Source organism: Charadrius vociferus, unplaced genomic scaffold (assembly GCF_000708025.1).
Source record: "Charadrius vociferus isolate BGI_N301 unplaced genomic scaffold, ASM70802v2 scaffold505, whole genome shotgun sequence".
NCBI lineage: Eukaryota > Metazoa > Chordata > Aves > Charadriiformes > Charadriidae > Charadrius > Charadrius vociferus.
The window spans coordinates 1,862,513-1,881,531 of record NW_009648645.1 but is presented as its reverse complement, the minus strand read 5'-3'; the positions used below and the strand labels follow the sequence as shown (position 1 = coordinate 1,881,531).

General features: G+C 40.2%; 1 protein-coding gene across 1 annotated transcript in view; it reads right to left on the bottom strand.

The window, feature by feature from the left end:
- The window catches only part of RORB (RAR-related orphan receptor B), a gene marked incomplete at its 5' end in the record, with an annotated part of 35,141 nt that overhangs the window by 86 nt on the left and 16,036 nt on the right, over window positions 1–19,019 (bottom strand). Inside the window, 7 exon segments of the mRNA XM_009886405.1 lie at window positions 1–5; window positions 7–65; window positions 542–654; window positions 5,285–5,395; window positions 6,511–6,618; window positions 8,427–8,559; window positions 9,754–9,875. The exon segment at window positions 1–5 is cut by the window's left edge and continues 86 nt beyond it. Of these exon segments, the coding sequence (XP_009884707.1) occupies window positions 1–5; window positions 7–65; window positions 542–654; window positions 5,285–5,395; window positions 6,511–6,618; window positions 8,427–8,559; window positions 9,754–9,875 (651 nt within the window).

Here is a 19,019-nt window from a genome sequence, read left to right as displayed (position 1 = left end):
AATCACTGTAGTTTCTCTCCGTGCAAGTTGCAAAGTGCAGTAATGGTTGGTATCTTGGCTATTAACTGTGAGACATTAAAACAAAAAGAAAAGGAACAGGGAGGAAGCAAATTTAGTATAAATTACAGTTAACTACGTTAACGTCTTGTTGGGTAACTGAATGCAATACTCTGAACTCATCAAAACTGTCCCTACAAAGGACCAGACATTGCTCTTCCCGTAACAGGCTAGAAACAACTGTCCTGGAAGGTTTAGCCAAGTGACAAAAATGTATTTAACAAGGAACTGCCTGCAGGGGTATTTTTTTAAGGCAGTCCCATTCTTGCTAGGATACCAATTAAAACGATTAGTAGCTTGAATAAAAAAATGGAGTAAGAGGAACCAGGGAAAAGAGTAAACCAAGCCTTGCTTCTCCTATACATAGCAAGCACATAGTGTGCTGCTTTCAACTTACATTAACACAGGAATACATGGAGAAATGGCTACCAAAAAAAAAGAGTCATGATCAAGTAGTGCTCAGCTCTTCATTTTAACAATGTACCTTTGTCAAAGTCTCATCATCGAGATGGTTCTTCTGGATCACATGTTGAAGTGCAAAGTAAATCTTTTCCTGAAGCTTCTGGACCTTCCTTGGCTCTATTAACCAGGCTCGATCTGAGAAAAGAAAATAATCAAGACCCAAAGTCAAGAATGCACAGATGTGGGGCGTGCTCATGGATGAGCACAGTGTTCCATGTTGGCGAGCATTCACAGCAATCATAATTCCCATGAGGAAGGACTGCATGATAATGAATTAAGACATGGTTTCAGAGGCAAAGTATCTTAATCCATTAAAGGAACACCTGAGAGTTTAGTTAACATACAAAGTGTACAAGAACACAATATCGGCTCTGCATCTCTTTGTTTAAGCCAGGATGTTAGAGATAAAGATGGGAATATAAATGAAACCAGGGCCAACCATTTTATTATTCTCTGCTGGTACAATCAGTGTTTTTCTAACTTCACAGTGGCTAGGTGAAAAACATGTCATATTATCTCAGTGTCTTAATACATAAATAATAAACATATTGATCAAAACAGTTCTTTGAAAATAATAGAATATAATTATTTAAAAATTAAAATAAAATATATCTCATTATTTACTAGGCTAACATTTTGAGACCAAATATTATCTTCTGAATAAAAAGAAATGGCTTCCTTCAAAAGAATTTCTTTAATAATTCAAAAGAATTATGAGTTGTTGCAATGTCTTGAAGTGCAAATTTCTCATTATTTAAAAATGTTCTCTTTTTAAACAACACAAAAGAAAAGATTATCTGGGAGAATAACGGTTACAGACACAGTTGTTTGGAAACCTATATGTTTTCTGCTGAACTCAAACCCCAAGTGGAGGACGTCTTCCTTAAGATCTGTATTCTCACAAGTCATACATTCTGGAGACAAACACACAGAAAGAGAAGTAGCAGACCCCAAGGCAATCCCAAAACCATTAATACAGTGTGTTTACAGCACCATTAAACCTTCTGTTTTCCCATGCTGCAAACTTGTTTCTTCCTCCCTCTCTCCCTCAATCCAGACCAATTCTTGGGTATAGATTTTAGCTTTCAAACAGGAAATAAGACAATCTATGTCATCACATGGCACGAATCTTCATGTATAAATTGAAAAGTGCCGGAAAATTTTTGCAAAGCTTAGAGAATCATGCTCCCAGAAGGTAAGCCAATGGCTCCTGTGCCACCAGTGGCCACAGAAACAGCATTAGCTGAGAGCACATACAGTATCTACACAAATAAGCACACAGTAATATTTAGACTTCACAGGTTAGGTGCCAAATTTTATGCTATTGCAAAAACATGTCTTTCAATAGTGTTAAATCAAGGCTTATTGTGGCAGACTGGAGCTAAACAGATTTATCATAGAGAGCAATCCTTAAAGATTTATCTTTCTGTCACAAGAATAAGCTTAAAAATAGACTGAGGCTGTTGGAGGACAGGTTTAATCACTTTCCTGTCATGGAACTTGCTGTATATAACACAAGAGTTCTTAAATTCACGACAAGAGCTAGGTGAAACTTTACGATGGATATTAAGTTCGTCTCCCGAAATGTGGTTTCTACTACTTGAAAACCACCTGCAAATTAGGCCTGAATTCCCCAGGTACCTCTAATTATATTTGTAAAAGTTCAGGAAAAAGCCAACAGATCAGCAGCCACCCACACAGGATATAAGAAGCAGCGGTTCAATTCTGTACTTTTCTTTTTGGGTTTCGAACTTGTGTATCTTTAAACAGTGCACGGGCCACTAGGCTCGAGAATAGTGTAGGAGAGAAGATGAGGGACAACTTAAAAGATCTGCTTTTGCAAAAAGAACCTTAGAAGTTGCATTAATGCATGTTCTTAGGTCCCCTTACTCCTGATAGGACCGCTCTGTTTCCTGTGAACTACCTAAACAGTGAGATCAAAGGGACAAGAATCACCTTTCAGGATAGTGGCTTCTGCAGAAAAGAAACACTAATGTGAGTACTTCCCACAGGAAATCTCTGTGTGCTTATATTAGTGGGTGGAAGGACCGGTGCAGGTACTTCTGCTAAGCAATGCTTCCTTTTTTTGATTTTTATATGTGTTCCCAAGATGAAGCACTTGATTGTGAAGAAACCAGAACATCTAGTGTGGAAGGAAATTATTCCATTCTCTATTGTTTACTGTTATAATTTTTGTAAGAAAATAAACGGCAAATTTCAATGTCAGTTCAATCAGTGCTTTTTCCTGCCTCCCCACTCCCAAACTTATCAGCCTAGCTGAAATGGGAATCATTTGCGCAATCCAAATTTGCAGTCTTTTTGCAGAAGAGAGATTGTTTTCACTCATGTACATGCTGCTGCAGCCTATCATTTCTTTCATATTGCATCCTGTATGACTAAAGATACACATGCTTACAGACTACAGAAATAAGCAGCATGCATCAAGCACTTTCACTTCCCCCTTTTTTTTTTTTTTTTTTTTGTTAAAGGAATAGGAGACAGTGTTTGTGTCCTCTTGCTTGCAAGAAGGAAAAAATCCAACTTTGATGTGAAATGGGGAACCGTGGATTATTTAAATATTTAATCTTGTAGCACCACCTTCAACCCTGAATCTTGATTGTAGTGAAACAAAAACTTGGAATTGCCTCTACTTATCTGTGCTACTTAGCAGAAACAGACCCTGCTATTCAGGAGACACTCAGCTCTGAAAGGCTGTATCAGGACTGACATATATCTGGTGTGAAACACATTACTAGAGTTAATGGAGAATTTTGCAACACATGCCTGCAATACAGCCGGCTGAAAGCCCGTGCTAAGTTGCTAGTTTTTTCAAGTACTTAGTACAGCTGCAAGAAGTAGAGGTGAGAGTGGATACTCAGGCAACATGAACTGCTGGCAGAATGCAAGAGATTTTGGTGCTTTGCAAACTAAAGGAACATATGTAGAACTGCAGAGCTGAATAAGAATTTTGATGTCCATCTAATGCCTAACTGCAGCTAAGCAGATTTCATAAATTACTTGTTCCAAAATCCATTAAAATCAATGGGAAACTTTCCATTACTTAAACAAATTTTGCTCAGGGCTTAGGCACCGGACACGTAGATGATAGAAGATTTCTGCAAGCAGATTTTGCAGTTGTCCTTTCCAAGATTACATGGGAGAGAGAAACACGACTGCTGTTCAGTTTGGCTAGAAATTACATAACTGAGTTTTCTTTATCCCTGCAGATGATATGCCCCTATCTGATTCAAAGTGCTTTGAAGTCAGCTTCAAAATGATCTTACTGTTTCTGTCTGTTCAGCTAACTCCTACTTTTCCTGTCCCTGTCTGTAAGAAAATAAACTCAAGAGTAGAAAAACCTCCAGCTGTCACAAAAGAGAAATGCAGATCCTGCTTACAAGGATCCTGCCACCCTCTTCCTGCTTCCCTTGGTTTCACAATGTGAAGTCAGTTGGAAACACTGCAACCATCTTCTCCAGTCTCTGTTAACATCTTACTTAAGAACTTCACAGCCCAGACCCCAGACAAATTCCCAGGTTGTCTTCAGCTTTGCACTGAGTCAGTCTGCTGAGCAGGTCACTAGTGCTAACCAGAAGCAAGCGCTGGCATGCTCACAGCTTTGGTCTTTTCAAACTGAGGGAGGGCTGATGGACAGGAACGCATGAGGACACTGCAAGTCCCCCATCCCAGAGGAAGTCAGGGCAGCTGGGGGACAGCGCATAGGCGACTTGCACCCCTGCGCACAGTTGGGACACCTCTGAGGTGGAAATGGTTGCTGTTTGCAGGGTCCTCTCTGGAATATCCTGGCCTAACAGCATGAAGAGCCACCCGCTCAACCATTTCACCTCTGAGCAGATGACCGCAAGAACTGCTCAAAGGGAAAATAAAAGGAGCAGAGTCCTTTCAGTAGGTGTCATTAATGATGAGAATGAACGTGTTGACACCATCTGTGCTAGTCTAATTCTGCCTAACATAATCTCCACCACAGATGTGCAAAAGGGCAAAGTGACCTAGAGGACGTCTTTACAGAACAGGCTGGAAAAAATAATTCATGGTGGGATTTTTTGTAAAGGTCCTTCAAGAGGTTACTCTTACTGGGAACCGGGGGTCTACCTCCACCGAGGCATGTTTAGAAATTCCACACTAAACTGTACGTTTGTCTACTAGACCCACCTTCTGAGTCAATTCAATCACAAAACCCTCTTTTCTGTAGTCAGACAGCCAGCACTCACTGAATGCATGCTTGCCTGTGCCATTAAGCTATATGAATACATGAAAAAGAGCCTGTTGCCCCTGGAATCACCACCTCTCACATGGAGCTAAATTCAGACAGGACCTCATACAGGCTTTTGCTGCTCATGTTCTCATACCCACAGAAAAAAAACATCATGGTTAGGGACTATACAACCTGCTCAGGGCTGTGAGGTTTGAGCTCCCTGAAAACTTTAAGAGGAGGGCACCATCCCTCCTTGGGCACCATGCATCTTTGTACATGGTCTGAAGGAATGCCAGCCTGCACGGCTTGTCCACACAATCCGGCTCCATGTCTGTACCCCCACACTTTGGATCTATTACTAGTATGTGTAACTCCTGACAGTCTACCAAAAAGAGAGTGAGGTATAGTTGGGTAATTCAGGTGTTATTCCATTGCTGAATACATGGCTTAGTGTTGCTTAATACAGCTTGAACAGCTGCTCAAGTAGGTAGAAACAGAGGTGGACAAGGACAAAAAAAATATATTGTGGTGTTTGGAATGAATAATTACCTGGTGATATCAGAACAGCAGATGAAAACAAGGCAATCTCCTCCTCAGTCAGCTGTAAGGAACATAAATTCTTTGCAAAGTCAAACGCTTCATTCACCAGATCATCAGAACCTGCAGACAACAGAGGACAAAATCAATGCTAGAAATTTATCAGCTCTTTAGCCTGCGATGAAAAGAGAATTATTTTGGTATCAAAAAAAATTGTGAGTGAATGTCTGTACTTCTAAAACAAGTGCCTTTCATCAGCTATTAAAATTCCACGTACCACGAAAATATGTCACTAAAACACCTGTCAGAGCACAAAAAATATCAAGCATGACCTGTACAGAAATTGTACAGACATCTTAGAAGAGGGTTTTCTTTTCCCAGTCTGGAGAGAAATGCTATTTCTAAACATATATTAAATATAAGAGGTATGAGTGACCAGTCCTAAATAACTTCCACATATATAACTTATTTAATTAACAGTACAATATTTATGAAAATAACATAAAGACCAAAATAAATCAACAAATGCACAGTCATAAATGCTTTAAACTTGTAAAGCAGTGTTACGTTTACCCATATGCAAATAAGAAAATTATATAGCTATATGATAAATACACACATTTGAAGCAAACATACCTCTCTGAGTTTGGTCCTGTATAAATTTCTGATAACGGAATTTCTAATCATGGACGGGCAAAAGTCACCTATTTAGCTATTAACTTTTCAGGTAGCACTCAGTATCATGTTGAGAAATGAAGCAATTGTTTCAGTATATGAATCTAAATGAGCTTGAAAGTTTTAGGCAAAACAGTATTTTAGGTAAGTTTTTGTCTATGTTTTGTAGTAGTTCATCATTTTAGTCCCCTCATTGCTGGGGCTAAAATTGCCTTGTGCAGGACACAATTAGTGGGAGTGATTTGATATATCAAGCATAACCGAACTGTGAAGATAAACTGCTTGGCTCCTGCCATAAACAAACGTTTTATCAAAACTTTAGATGGCAGAGTAAGAGATCTATCTGAAAAACCCTCATACTGCTCTTTTTTATTACAGAAAAACACCTAGCACTGCTGGCAGATAGTCGAGTCACCTTTTTTCTTTTTCAGTTCCAGAGATTCGGAAGTTTGGGGATTCAACATTTATTGCAGATTTTCTTTGTGGGTCACTTATTTTCAGAAAGACAAATCTGTCACCATGTGGCTCAATGTAATTGGTTGAAAAGCAGAAGACTCACATACCCAAGGCCTTAAACATTTGCATCCCTCCATATTTTCCTTCAAACAGAACAGTATTGTTGAGTGGGTTGAAGGCACGGCACATTCTCACCAAAACCACTTCCAGGCAGCCTATCGGACATGAAAAAGCAAAAGTACAACACATTACTGCAAAACATCAGAATACAGGAAATGTTGAGCAAATATTTAGGAAGATATCAGTCATTAGAAACATCAGCAGGGATAAACACTCTTTGAAGGCATCTAGATGATATGTCTCTGAATGAGAGAAAAAATATTTCTTTCTGCTTTGAGTGTAGAAATGTGTGATTTCTGGTCCAGCCTAACGACTTTTTCTTTAGGTTGATTTTTCCCCATTGCAGAAAATTGGCATCCTGGGCTTAATCTGAATTTAAACCTTGGCAAATGTTTTCAATTTGAAATATTTTATCCTGAAAATCAGGCATTTACTGAAACTCCTTTTCAATAATTAAACCTTTTTAGTACAAAAAAATGGCTTCATTCATTGTGTATATAAATCCCAGTTTCATTTTTTTTGGGGGGCAGAACATCAGAAAGTGTTTTTAGAGAGAAAATAAAAGTTAAAGTACTGTCAAGAACACCCTTAAATGGGGTTTTACTTTTGTTTCCCCTGTTTTAAGCATCTCTTAACTAAATCCAAGTCTTCCGTAAGAGGAATTCTGAATCTGAAGATTCTTTCGAAGGCATGCTTTTGAATGAAAAGTCCTGACTTTTTAACTCCTGCTCAGCATTAACCGTAAAACAGAAAATAAAACCTGACATATTTATACATGCTGAAGCTAAACAGAGTTGTCCAACAGTGAAGTCAAATGTAACTATATCTTTTGCTGAAGGTACAGTTGTGTTTGTTAGCTTTGCCAGCCAAATGAAGTAAGTTACTTGGGGTGTGCTGGCACCTGCAGAATTCTCAAAATTAGTACGAGCCTTAAAAAAAGTAGCTCTTATGCTATGGCTCCATTTTCCCAGGATGTTGCCTGCATGTTCCCAGGGTCTCTGTATCCCTTTCCTTTGCACCTGTGCCCACCGACTCAGTCCAGCCCCACACCGAGCCACAGCCCTGTGCACGCTGGCTTTCAGCCTTAATGAAGAGCTCTATCTCCAAATAGGAAGCACTTCTTACGCTTTAACAAGCTGCCTCACACAGCATCCTGCCTTTTACACACGGAGGGAGCAAGAAACTGATATGACAGGGTAAATGCAGTTAATGACCAGCCGTGGTTCGCTTGGTCATACCATTTTGTCCTCCCGAGTTTGGTGATGTTACTACATAGTCACAATAAATCTTGTCATGATTCTTCTGGAGGACAGAAATTACCAAGTCCCATGACAGGGAAGGAAACCCTTTTCCCCCTTGCCCTCATGCACACACGTGCACACGCTGGCACGCACAGAGAGCACGGCCGGAGCACACCGCTGTAATCTGCTCTCATTTATTCTGAAACCAACTGGCGCCAGCAGGGATTTTCCCTCCTGTGCACTGGCTGGAGGGTTTTTCTGTAGTCTCATTAAAAAGATTAGAGATGACCACAGAGGCGGGCCCCGGTGAGCATGCCTTCGTTTCACTAATGACAAGTGGGGATTTTACAGGGTGGCAGATGACTGATTCGACCAGCTCAACTCGCAGGGTCCTTCCACCACATGTCAGGTTGGAGACTGCAGTTTCTGCAACGATTGTGTGCGCGCGTGTGCTTAATAACCACTACTGACTGTAGCGGGAAGGGGATCAGAAGGCAGCAACGTGATTAGTGTGGAAAAACACGGAAGGGTTAATGTAGCTAATGAAACAGACTGAAATTAGGGCTCCTTCAAAATGAAAATGATTTGCAGAACAAGACAGCAGAGCACATTTCTAATGTGCTGGGTCCTCAACCAGTCTCAAGCCTCCGGCGTCTACCCACCTGACTTAAGGAGGAGAATTTGGTCATTCTGGCAGAGCTCCATGAAGCCTGTTATGCGCTTTGCGAACTCCACCACGTACTGGATAGCGTGGGTGATCTGAATGGCACACTGCTGCCACAGAGCTTCTCTGGTCTGCCGGGAAAGCACACAGGGAGAATCAAAGCAGTGAGCAAGTGGGTTCATCAGTGCGTTAAGTTCTTCGAATGGCCTATGCAGAGAGCTGCATGCCTCGGACTCCACCCCCATCCCCAGGCAGAGCTAGCAGCATCTCTGCTTCTCAAGGTACCCGACACTTTTCATTAGAAGGCTCACAAGCCGATTGCCCCGCTGATCTGAACTCTGGCATGGCCTCTTCAAAGCGGGGGAATGCATTGTCCACTATTAAAATGTGATTCTAAGGTCAGCTTTTGTGCAAGTTAGACAAACAGTGGCATAGATAGCGTAAATGTCCTGGAGTAGTCTTAGGGAAGAAGTGCTATTAAGTTGTCCAGCAGAGTATTTAATAATATATAATTAAAGTACTGTTGCAATCTGGACACTGATTGTATCAAAATTTTGTCTCCTTGACAATCTTTTTCCCTGCACATGCAAGTGTGTAAATGTAAACGGATGGTTTTGGTTTGCATGCCACAGCTCTGAAAGCTGTGGTGTGCTTCTGTTCTTGCTAGTACTGCATAGCCCCTCAGCTTTCAAAGAACCAGCTGGAGTTTTTTCTTTCTCTTGTGTGATCAGCAAATGTGAGAACTGAAATCTGTCTGAAGAATAATTGCTAGTGATGTGGGTGCAAGAGGCACAAAGATTTCTGTTGACTGGACTACATCTGAAGAGATGACAGTCTGAACTTGACCTGAGAATTGCAAAGGTAGAACAAAAATGCAGTGTAATGAGATAATTTTTTCCACCCAGTTTTGAACATCTTCAGTTTAAGGAGTATTTTCAGTTTGTCATTATCTGTGGTCTGTAAGTGACAGATATTTGTTATTCAGATAAAAAGGGAATGTGTTTTCAAAATTATAAGGAAACAAAGTTAGGTTGTCTTATTTTCTTAAAATCCTTACAACAGAGGATCCAATCCTGGTCACATTAAAGTAAACTGAATTCCTGCATGAGGTTTGGACCTGTGATAACAAGCAAAGCATGGCAAGCTGGATTCTATAACTGTAACCATGCCTAAGCTTCAACATTAGCAAATATCCCAACATGTTGGAAAGCTGCTGCTTCTTTTTATGAAGTGTCACTCCTCATCAGCATATTCTTGCCAAACACATTGTACTTAACAATTTCAAACCTAGGGAGCAGAAGAAGCAGCATATTACAGGATTGTACCTTGCTCTGGTAAACTTTAATTTCTTCGTATGTGTGGGTCTGCCACGCTAGCTGGTGTAGTTCCTCCATTGTATATTGACATGTCTCCAAATGAGATTTAATGATATTCTGTGCAATTCGATCTGCAAAGAGGAGAATAAAAAATAACTTGCATGAAACAATGTACAGTGATTTGTAATAGCAAAATATTGAAAACATTAAAGTTATTGGAAAATTAAGATTTAAAAAAAAAAATTTTCTTTCCAATGCTACCTTTCTTATTTTTGTTATTTCTGAAGATGACTGTTTCAGTATTCAACCCAAAGCCAAACGATGTTTGATAAATAGTGGATCTGCACATGAAAATAACAATGAACCTTGTGAAACTATTCAAACTCTTTCATTCTGTAAGTGATTCTTTTTTCTCTGTGTTTAAATAAATGTCATTTGGAGACCCTGGTTACTTGATCACTTCTGTATGCCCCAAGCCTGTGCAGCTGCCCAGTTCCGACTACTCAATCCTGACATGGATACTTGCATTACCTTGGGGTGACTAATATCAGAGAAACAGGAAACAGGTTTCTTTTCTTTTTTCTCAAGTTAGTTTTCAGCTGAATCAATTTCTGATTTAGCTCAATGAACACGAACGTGGAGGCTGGTGCTAGCAAGGAGTGAAAGCTACAACGAGTATCCCGGGTTTTAGAAGGAGAGATCGGGAGAATAGATCTCACATACACGGTTAAATTACCTAAATCTATTCTGAAATTGCAGCTTTAGAACTACTGCATAACACAGAATGCAGGATGCAAAGGCAAAGGGAAGCCTTCAGTGCTGGCATGAGATCCCACTGAAACTAAGAGTAAACTTCTCAGGGAAGTGTTTTAGAGTAGATCTTTGCCCCTTAAGCCACTTGAGTGGATTAAAAGGCTTTTCACAAAAACTTCCAGCATGAATACATTAACACTGGAAGTTGAAACGTCTTGATAAAACGTGCTATGGAAATGTGATGATTTCTTATTTTGCAGCTTTGAGACCTATATATCTAACAAAGCTCAGTGGTTCAGCATGAAGACATTGCTTAAGCTGAATATTTTTTAAATAACGGAACAAAGTTGAAGGCACAGAATTGAAGTGAAGCCCTTGTGACAGAACCGGCATTTCGTGGAATACGTGTTTGTCAAAAAAAGGAAAGGACATTTACAATGCATTAGCCAAGTTTGAGCATGTGAAATAGAAAGAACTAGGTATGTCATCATTTACTCATTCACATCCTCAGCAGTCTGCATACAGTGGGTGGATCTGGTGCTTGGAGTCCTAAAATAAGAGTGTTTGTTTGGCCAAATGTTGACTGAATTAAAAAACACTAGCAAGAAGCAAAGCTGAAAAATGAATGTAAACATGTATATGCTCCCTGCAATCACTGCTCTAAGAGTGTTATTTAAAGGAGAGATGCCTGTGCTACTGTCACAGTTAATAAGCTGAGACTCAGTGGAAAGGTGATGAAGAAAACACAAGAGTTCCAGGTTTTTGTAGGAACAATAAAACCTGCTCAATTCAATCTTTACAGGTATCCTTTTCAAGGTCGGCACTATCTTTAGGTTTCCTGATGGAGCAATTGAGTCAGGCATAAAGATAACTAAAAGTGTATATTAGTGAGTATAGGGACATACCCATTGTTCTTTTATGGAAGGTTGGATGCAAGTCTTAACCCATGATGGTAAGCTGTTGCAGTTTATACTAAAAACCTTACAGACAAATGAACATGTTGGAATAAAGGGATGATGAATTTAAACAGATTTTTTTTAAAGAATCAATAAAGGTTTATTTGCATTTCTTTAACCAAGAAAAGCAAACAAAACCCACCTTTTTTAGAGAGATCAAATTTCAGATATTTACCCCCATATTTTTCTATTTAAAATACAGTTTTAAAAACATCAGCTCTCTGGGAACATCCTTAGCCATGGTAAACCTGACTACATCTCAAGCTGTAGGTTTTGTCACTTGTCATCCTGGAAGGATTTAACCAGGCAGAACTGAGGTATGGTCAGAGGAACATTTAAGCCGTATATCTAAAATACCAGTGAAAGAAGTTTGATTTCAGCTTGTATTACAATTCCACAGCCTGAATGGTGAAGGATTTTGCTTTCTACACCCTTTGGCCGGTCTTTTTCCCTCTTGTGCTTCCTATCCCTGCTCTCCTAGACTCACCATTTGTTACAAAAGCTGGAACTATTCACACTCTTGACATAAAGAAAATGCTTGCAATAAATACCTCAAATACTTTGATATTACTGTGTAGACAGATTTTTAATCATATAAGGTGACCTGATGCCAACAATCTGAAAATAAGACGTTTGCATATCACTTACCTCAAAACATACTTGATTCGCAGTTCTACATTACTGCAAAGATCCTCAGCTCCACCCCTTTTCCTACCATTTATGTATTTACCTTAGAACCGAAGAGCTGACAAACTCTTCAGGGCTTTGCAGAGGTGGCATCCTGTGTTTTACCCCCATGCATCTTTTCCTTATGTACTTGCGCTTATGTTGAGCTGACATTAGAACCCATTTAGATGTGTGAAGGCCTAGGGCGATCGCAGCAAGCAGCAGCTCCGAATGCTGACATCCAAAGAGGAATCAGGTGCAAGACAGACTTGAAACCCTTGCGCCGCAGGCTAGGCAAGGCTGAGTGTGTGATGGAAAGGGTACACTGGGTCTCAGGGGAGGAGGGGACTGCTCATTCAGCATAAGCGGCAGAGGAGGCTGCTTGCTTGCTTACACTCAATGCTGGAGTCCCTGGAAGGAGCTTTATGCAAATATAGGATGCACTGGGTGTGCAGATCTGACATGGTGCAAAAAGTAAAAGAAGCGTAAGCTTGCCTTGGCTTCTCAGATGGTCCAGCAACAGAAGAACCAATGCAGGCAGAGCAAAGAACATCACTCTCGAAGGGTTTCAAAGACCATAGCCTTTTTTTTTCTCATATTTTCAGGTTTTAGCATCTTTTCTCAAATGAAGTTAGAACCAGTACACATCTTGGCAAATCCCATGCAGAAAAAAGTTCCTAAACTGCTGGGAATAATGTACTGACATCTAATGTAAACCTGTCCTTTCACATGGCACAGGTACTGTGCTGTACCCAAAATATGATAAGTTTCTGTGAGACCTGGCAGCTCTGAAGCACGGCTGGCAACTGAGTTCAGCAGATTAATTTTTTCAGTAGAACTGGAAAGAAAGGGACAATGAGGAACGAAAACAAACAGCTTCATACAGCCAGAGGAGAGCTACTGCCCTGATGCAGAGGCTGTGGCCTCAACCCTATGGAGGTACCCTGCTGGGCTGATATTCAACAGCTGTGTCCCTCCTGTACTCCAGGCTAGGAGAGTCCACCACAGTTACTCCCCACATCAATTCTTGACTTTTTTTCATTTCGTTTTGAAACATTTTGAGCCAGAGATTTCAAGGGTCCCCTTACACTGAGAAGCTGCACAGACACAATGAGGAATCCTGTTTGGATGGGCTGCAAGGACTATAAAAGACAACTCCATTTTTGTGACTTCAACATGAACTGCATTGCTGCTTGAAATGTTGTCAGCCTCCATTTTACATAAGCTACAGCAGGTTTGCAAGGTTTGCTTTATGAAAAGGAAAACAAAAGAGGTGATGCTGGCCACTCAGGTGTGAGAATCAAAGTCTGCAACATTTTATTTTACAAGCACCAACTGCTGCAACTGTTGAGTGAAAATTAATAATTCCAACTGAAAGAATTAGTAAGCCTGCATGGTAGTACACCACCGGCATTATAATAACTACAGCTGTAAACTGCGGGATTTGTAATGCTTATCTACCATAGTATGTAAACACAAACATAGACTAGGTGCTTCACTCCTCCCCTTTTGTCTATATGCTGGGTTTATTATATTAGGTCTATATCTCCTACATGCATCATGATCACTAGATACTGCGTGATACCATGGGGAAACTGAAAGCCACTGCATGTCCTGGCAGATTGACTCTGTCTGGGAAACATGGCCCACAGAAAAGAACATGTTCCTAGTGTCTGAACTCCAGCATGCACTGTTACTTGGAATACTTTACATTAGATAGTTTTGTTCTAAATTTGGAGATTTCTTAGTATTGGTACCTTGAAATTTTTCATGAAGAGCAGACACTTTTTGTACAAATGCTATATTTCATAAAAAAAAAAAAAAGTCTAGAAAAAACTACTTGCTTCCAGAAAGACAAACCAGAAACAACATAGTCAATCAAGAAAACAGTCAATAGAGGTAACCAATATGAGGTCTTGAAAAATTAGAAATACTCAAACAAGATACACCCTGGATTGATCACTTGTATTTCATGTCTGTCCTGTGTGTATCTAACTGGTTTTCTATAACAGCCCTCTATCCTAGCTGTAAAGTCTTGTCCATTCTTAGGGGTGACAAGGAAACCTGGATAATGTTGGTTGGTATAGCTGGACAGCAGAAACCTGAGCGGTCGGACTGACCTTCATGCCCATCACAGCAGCTCGGGTGTGGCTGGTGGGCCCCTGAAATGTGCCAGCTGGATGGGGAGGTAAATTAATTGGGGTTTTGCTATGCAGCAGTGTAGGAAAGAAGTCAAATGCATAGTAGGGGATGTCCAGAAGAAGCTGAAAATTTGTACTTCAGGAAGCTGAATCTGCCAAATGAGATTTGTTCTCATTCAGGAAAAAAAAAAAAAAAGTGGGTTTCTTGAAAGAAATACTGTGTGCATGTAAGTAATTTTATGGTCTGTGACATGCAACTCATCAGGTAAGATGGCCTGAATGCTGATGACTAGATGGAGCAATAAAATGCAACAGAAAGATGTACATGTACTGTGGGTGGAACAAAGGCTGTACAAGGTGCAAGGGAGCATGGTAACAGAATAAATAAACATCTATGGAATGTGCTCCTGGGCTTGTGGCTTGGTGGTTACGAATTAGACTGCTGAGGCCAATACCTGAAAGACACGACGTGCAAATATTGATGGGAACTGTCTTGAACCATAACGAGGGACCTCACTAGTGCTAACAGAATTAAATGAAGCTATCAGGGAAAAGCATCACCTGAAGGGTGAGATGTGTAATATAGGACATAGGCAAGATAGGGATGAGGAGGACCATGACAAATCAATGCTGTTTTAGCAGAAGAAATGGCTTCAAGATTTGGCCTGGCCTACCTAAAACTACAGAGCACAAAAAGACTTGATTCTGTGAGGATGGCCCAGTGAGCAGTGAAGTAAACTATATCGCAATTAGAGCAACAAGCCCATTCTGGTTTCCTATAGACCTGTCAACTATTGATTGCCATTCCCTCTCTGACCTCCCATCCCCTGTGTTTGGCTGGGTAAGAGGCACAACAAATGTGTATGAGGGGCTGGTCTGCTCATGCTGGTTGGCGAGCAGCCACTGCTTTTTGGGGTGAACATGGGCCTGGGTCATGACTTCTGCCTTTCCCTAATATTGTCTGTCTCCTTCACCTACTAAGCAGCTTATTTTCCAAAGCCTGTGGGAACCCAAGTGTCTGAGACTTCTTCCCTTCGTTGAAGCTGGACAGGAGCTACAGAAGTATTGGGTGGTCCTGACAGAAGGACTGGGCAGACAGCAAGACTGCAAAAGCCTTACCCCGTCAGCAAAACAGGCCAAAAGCATATTTTTGCAAGTGAAGAGCAAAAATGCACAAGCTATACACCTCTTGCGTAAACTTGGGACTACAGCTCACAACTTCCAGAAAAGCAAATGACCTTTTCTGTTTCCAGTTTTGGCTACTCTGCTGGGCTCTTTCCCCTCCCCCTCTCCTTTCTTTTTTTTTCCCCTACTGTAATTTCTTATTTTAGATTTCAGTAGACACCTCACAAAAGGCACTCTCTAAAGGTTATGATAGCTCAAACATGTATTGTACCAGTGGGTTAGGAGCTGCTTAAATCCTAAGTACATACAGAAAACTGAACATTGCAACCTAGATAGCATAAATCAGCATAGCACAGACCTGCAGGGGTCTATCATCAGCTGATGAGTCAGTCCTACCTTTTTCAGACATTTCCTTGTAATAATCAGAGATCTCATACTAAGGAAAAACTCCAACTTGGGGTCAAGTACAATGCTGACGGGGATGGGTGTAATAACTCCACGGACTGCACACAGCATTCACCAGCTATGAATTTGGCTGGCTAAGTGGAAATTATCCACAGTACTTGGCAGTGTCTGTTTCCTACAGGCTCTTTAGTTCTTTCATTTGTCTCTCTTTTCTCAGGAGAGGCTCTAGTTTTTCTCAGCATTCCCTTCTTTTGCACTGGGAACTGAAGAACTTTGAAGTGTGCCTCCTAAAACACTGATAATCATCCTCAATTAAAATGAATAATGAATTTTTAATTTGCCACTTACCCTTAGGATCCAGTTGAGCAGCTAAGAGCTCATCTCAGCTTATATCCTAAGTTGAGCTCTCGCAGGGATCCACTTTGAATTAATGCTGCAATCACACCACAGCTTTGGCTGGCTGCTGTAAGCATGCGTATCAGTTCGTACAACTATCAAAACTCTAGCTAGACATTCTAAACAAAATCTCTCTTCTAGGACCCAAAATAATGCCAAGCTATATCAGATCTGTACCCTAATTCAAGGGTATTATGACTGCAAAATGAAAAGTTTTGCAAACTGGTTTCCATACACAGATTACTCCAAGAAATTCTTAGACAGTAGTAGAGGCAGTAACGCAGGGAATAAAGCAAAAGTATGTCTTGTGGTTGCTGTCAAACATGCATAATGGGTGCCAATTTTTTTAAAATGAACTGGCGGAAAAGTCTGAACTTTTTTTCACAGAAAAGCAGGAACTCTTTTTCCTAAAAGTGGTTGCAAAAAGCTCATCTCATTTTTCATCTGTCCCTGGCATTCTTAATGTCATAACGCACAAAAGATTTCCCTTTCAAAAACTGTTATAAATGGACTACCAAGTTTCATAACCCTCATTTGTTTAATAAATTTGTAACACGATACAATATGCAGCCTAGGAAGATGATATGAAACATTAAAAGACTCATATGAGCCTAGAAGTACTTGAATTTAGTTCAGGAATAACCCTCCCTTGTGTTCAAGTTATTGAATGCTTACTGTCAGGAACAGATTGCACATTGAAGCAATGTTATGTGTGAGAATTCTGTATTTCCTCTCTCTCCCTTTGAAATAAATCGGTGCTTCATTTGCCTTTCAAAAAATGCTAATAAATTACAAGAAATGACAATACAATTGAATGAAGTCCTAATCTGGAGCAACCTAGAGGATGGACCCAGGATTCTGTTAAATCCTAGAGGATCTTTATAAATGCTTAAAGGTCTCCACTTAATAATACTTTTCCTGGGTCTTAGCCAATTTAGTAAAAAACGTATATTTTGTACTAATTAGAAATCATTTAGCTGGCAGCAAAAGCACTAACCAAGGCAATAGCTAGAGCTTACGGGACATGGACTCCACAGGCACTGTATAATTATCACAAATTTATTGAGATGAGCTGTTTCCTAACTTCTTGCAGCATAGCTTATACAAAGAGATCTTTATATTAAAATTGAGACTGTTCCAAAACAAGAATGTGGTTTCATTCATTACAATTAGGCAAACATTGTTTGGAGTGGACATTGTTCATTATGAAACCTAGAAATATGCATGGAACAATTGGAATATTAAGGGTTTTAAACTAGGGCTGGAAGGGTTTGCTCTGTCAGACTCTGCAAAAGGCAGGGAGAGGTTAAACATGCATTTTAGCACTTTTTTCACTGTCACAGACTTACATTTAACTTTTTACAAAGATTTCAAGCAACTTAGGTATAGAAATGCTTTAAAAAGTAACAAAACATTCTATAATGGTTCTATTTTCCTGTAGTGTGGCACCTGAGTTGGATCAAAGTGGTGTCTATCAGTGTATAGTGTCAGCAAGTGAAACAATTTGGTTATTATAAGTAATGCCAAAGATTTCACAGATCAAGAGAAAAAATGTCCATGCAGTCAAAAAGGAACAGAAGACAGTCCTCCATGCCTAAATATCTTGCTTTAACTATCCCAATTTGTACAATTTTCATCCCTGCAAGACTACTGCACTATAAAAACTGTGTTCTGATAATGAGTTCCAGTATTTGTCTGAGCCCTATGTCTTGTTGCATTGCATTTTTCCACTAAACACACCCATGTTCTTCTCCTGCATGTTTCATTCCTACTTTCTCTCATATATTTTCACTCTTGTATAAAAGAACTTTCTCTGTTCTGTGAAGTAAAGTATCGAAACTGAATGAACTGAAGAAAGACATCATTACCTATAGAGCTGGGAACAACATCACAAACTGTGTACCAAACAGAATTACATTATTCCCAAGAATAAGGTGGAAAGTAGTGAAAAGCATGAAGTGAGTGATGGAATCTCTCAGACGGAAAGCACGAAGTCTGAAAAAGTGAACTATGGTCTCCGGAAGTCAAACTTAGGATGTTGCATGTGTACTGGGAAAGAAAAAGAGTTGTAAAAGCAAACTTCTGTTGGCTTCCTTGTTCCTGAGGATTAAAGAATGATTGAACAACGTTGTCTGGGATGACAAAGAAATACAGTATGGACCCCAGACTAAGCTCTCAGAAAGCACAAGGTAAGTAGGCATATTGTTGGTGCTGACTGCCCAGAAACAACACACACGAATGTTAGGGGCAGGGAGCATCAACACTGAGATGAGGGGGTCGATCAGATGAGGAAGTAAGCAACATATCACTACTAATTCAAGTCACACCCATTTTTGAAGATAATATGCCACTTCCATGTACTACATTGATTCCTAAATCATGACTGCCTTGCCTTCTTGATTCTCATCTGCAGTGCTATGTTTGCCTCCTTGCAGGTCGTGTGTAAGATACAGCCCTGCAAGACAGCATTCTTCACGTGTCCCAGGCCCTCTGTGCTCTGGTACCTGCTCCGGCCTTCTCTTTTTGAGGCTTTCTTGCAGAAATCCTGTTATCATTTCTTCTGCTATTGACACTGCTGCTCTGAAGCATACGGCAGGGAGTCAGCCAAACGGCTATTCCTGCGACTGGCAGCAACAGCACGCCTCGGTGCTCGTACCATTAGCTTTGCACTGATCTTTTTGTGTGATTTCTAATCTGACAATATTCACAGCACAGTGCTATTCCTGAGAAGATTGTCATGATATATGGTAATATATGGGATGTATGATACGGTATTTTACATATTTTGACTGCTACAAATGGTTGCTTTCTAACTGCTTTTTGGATTCTCAAT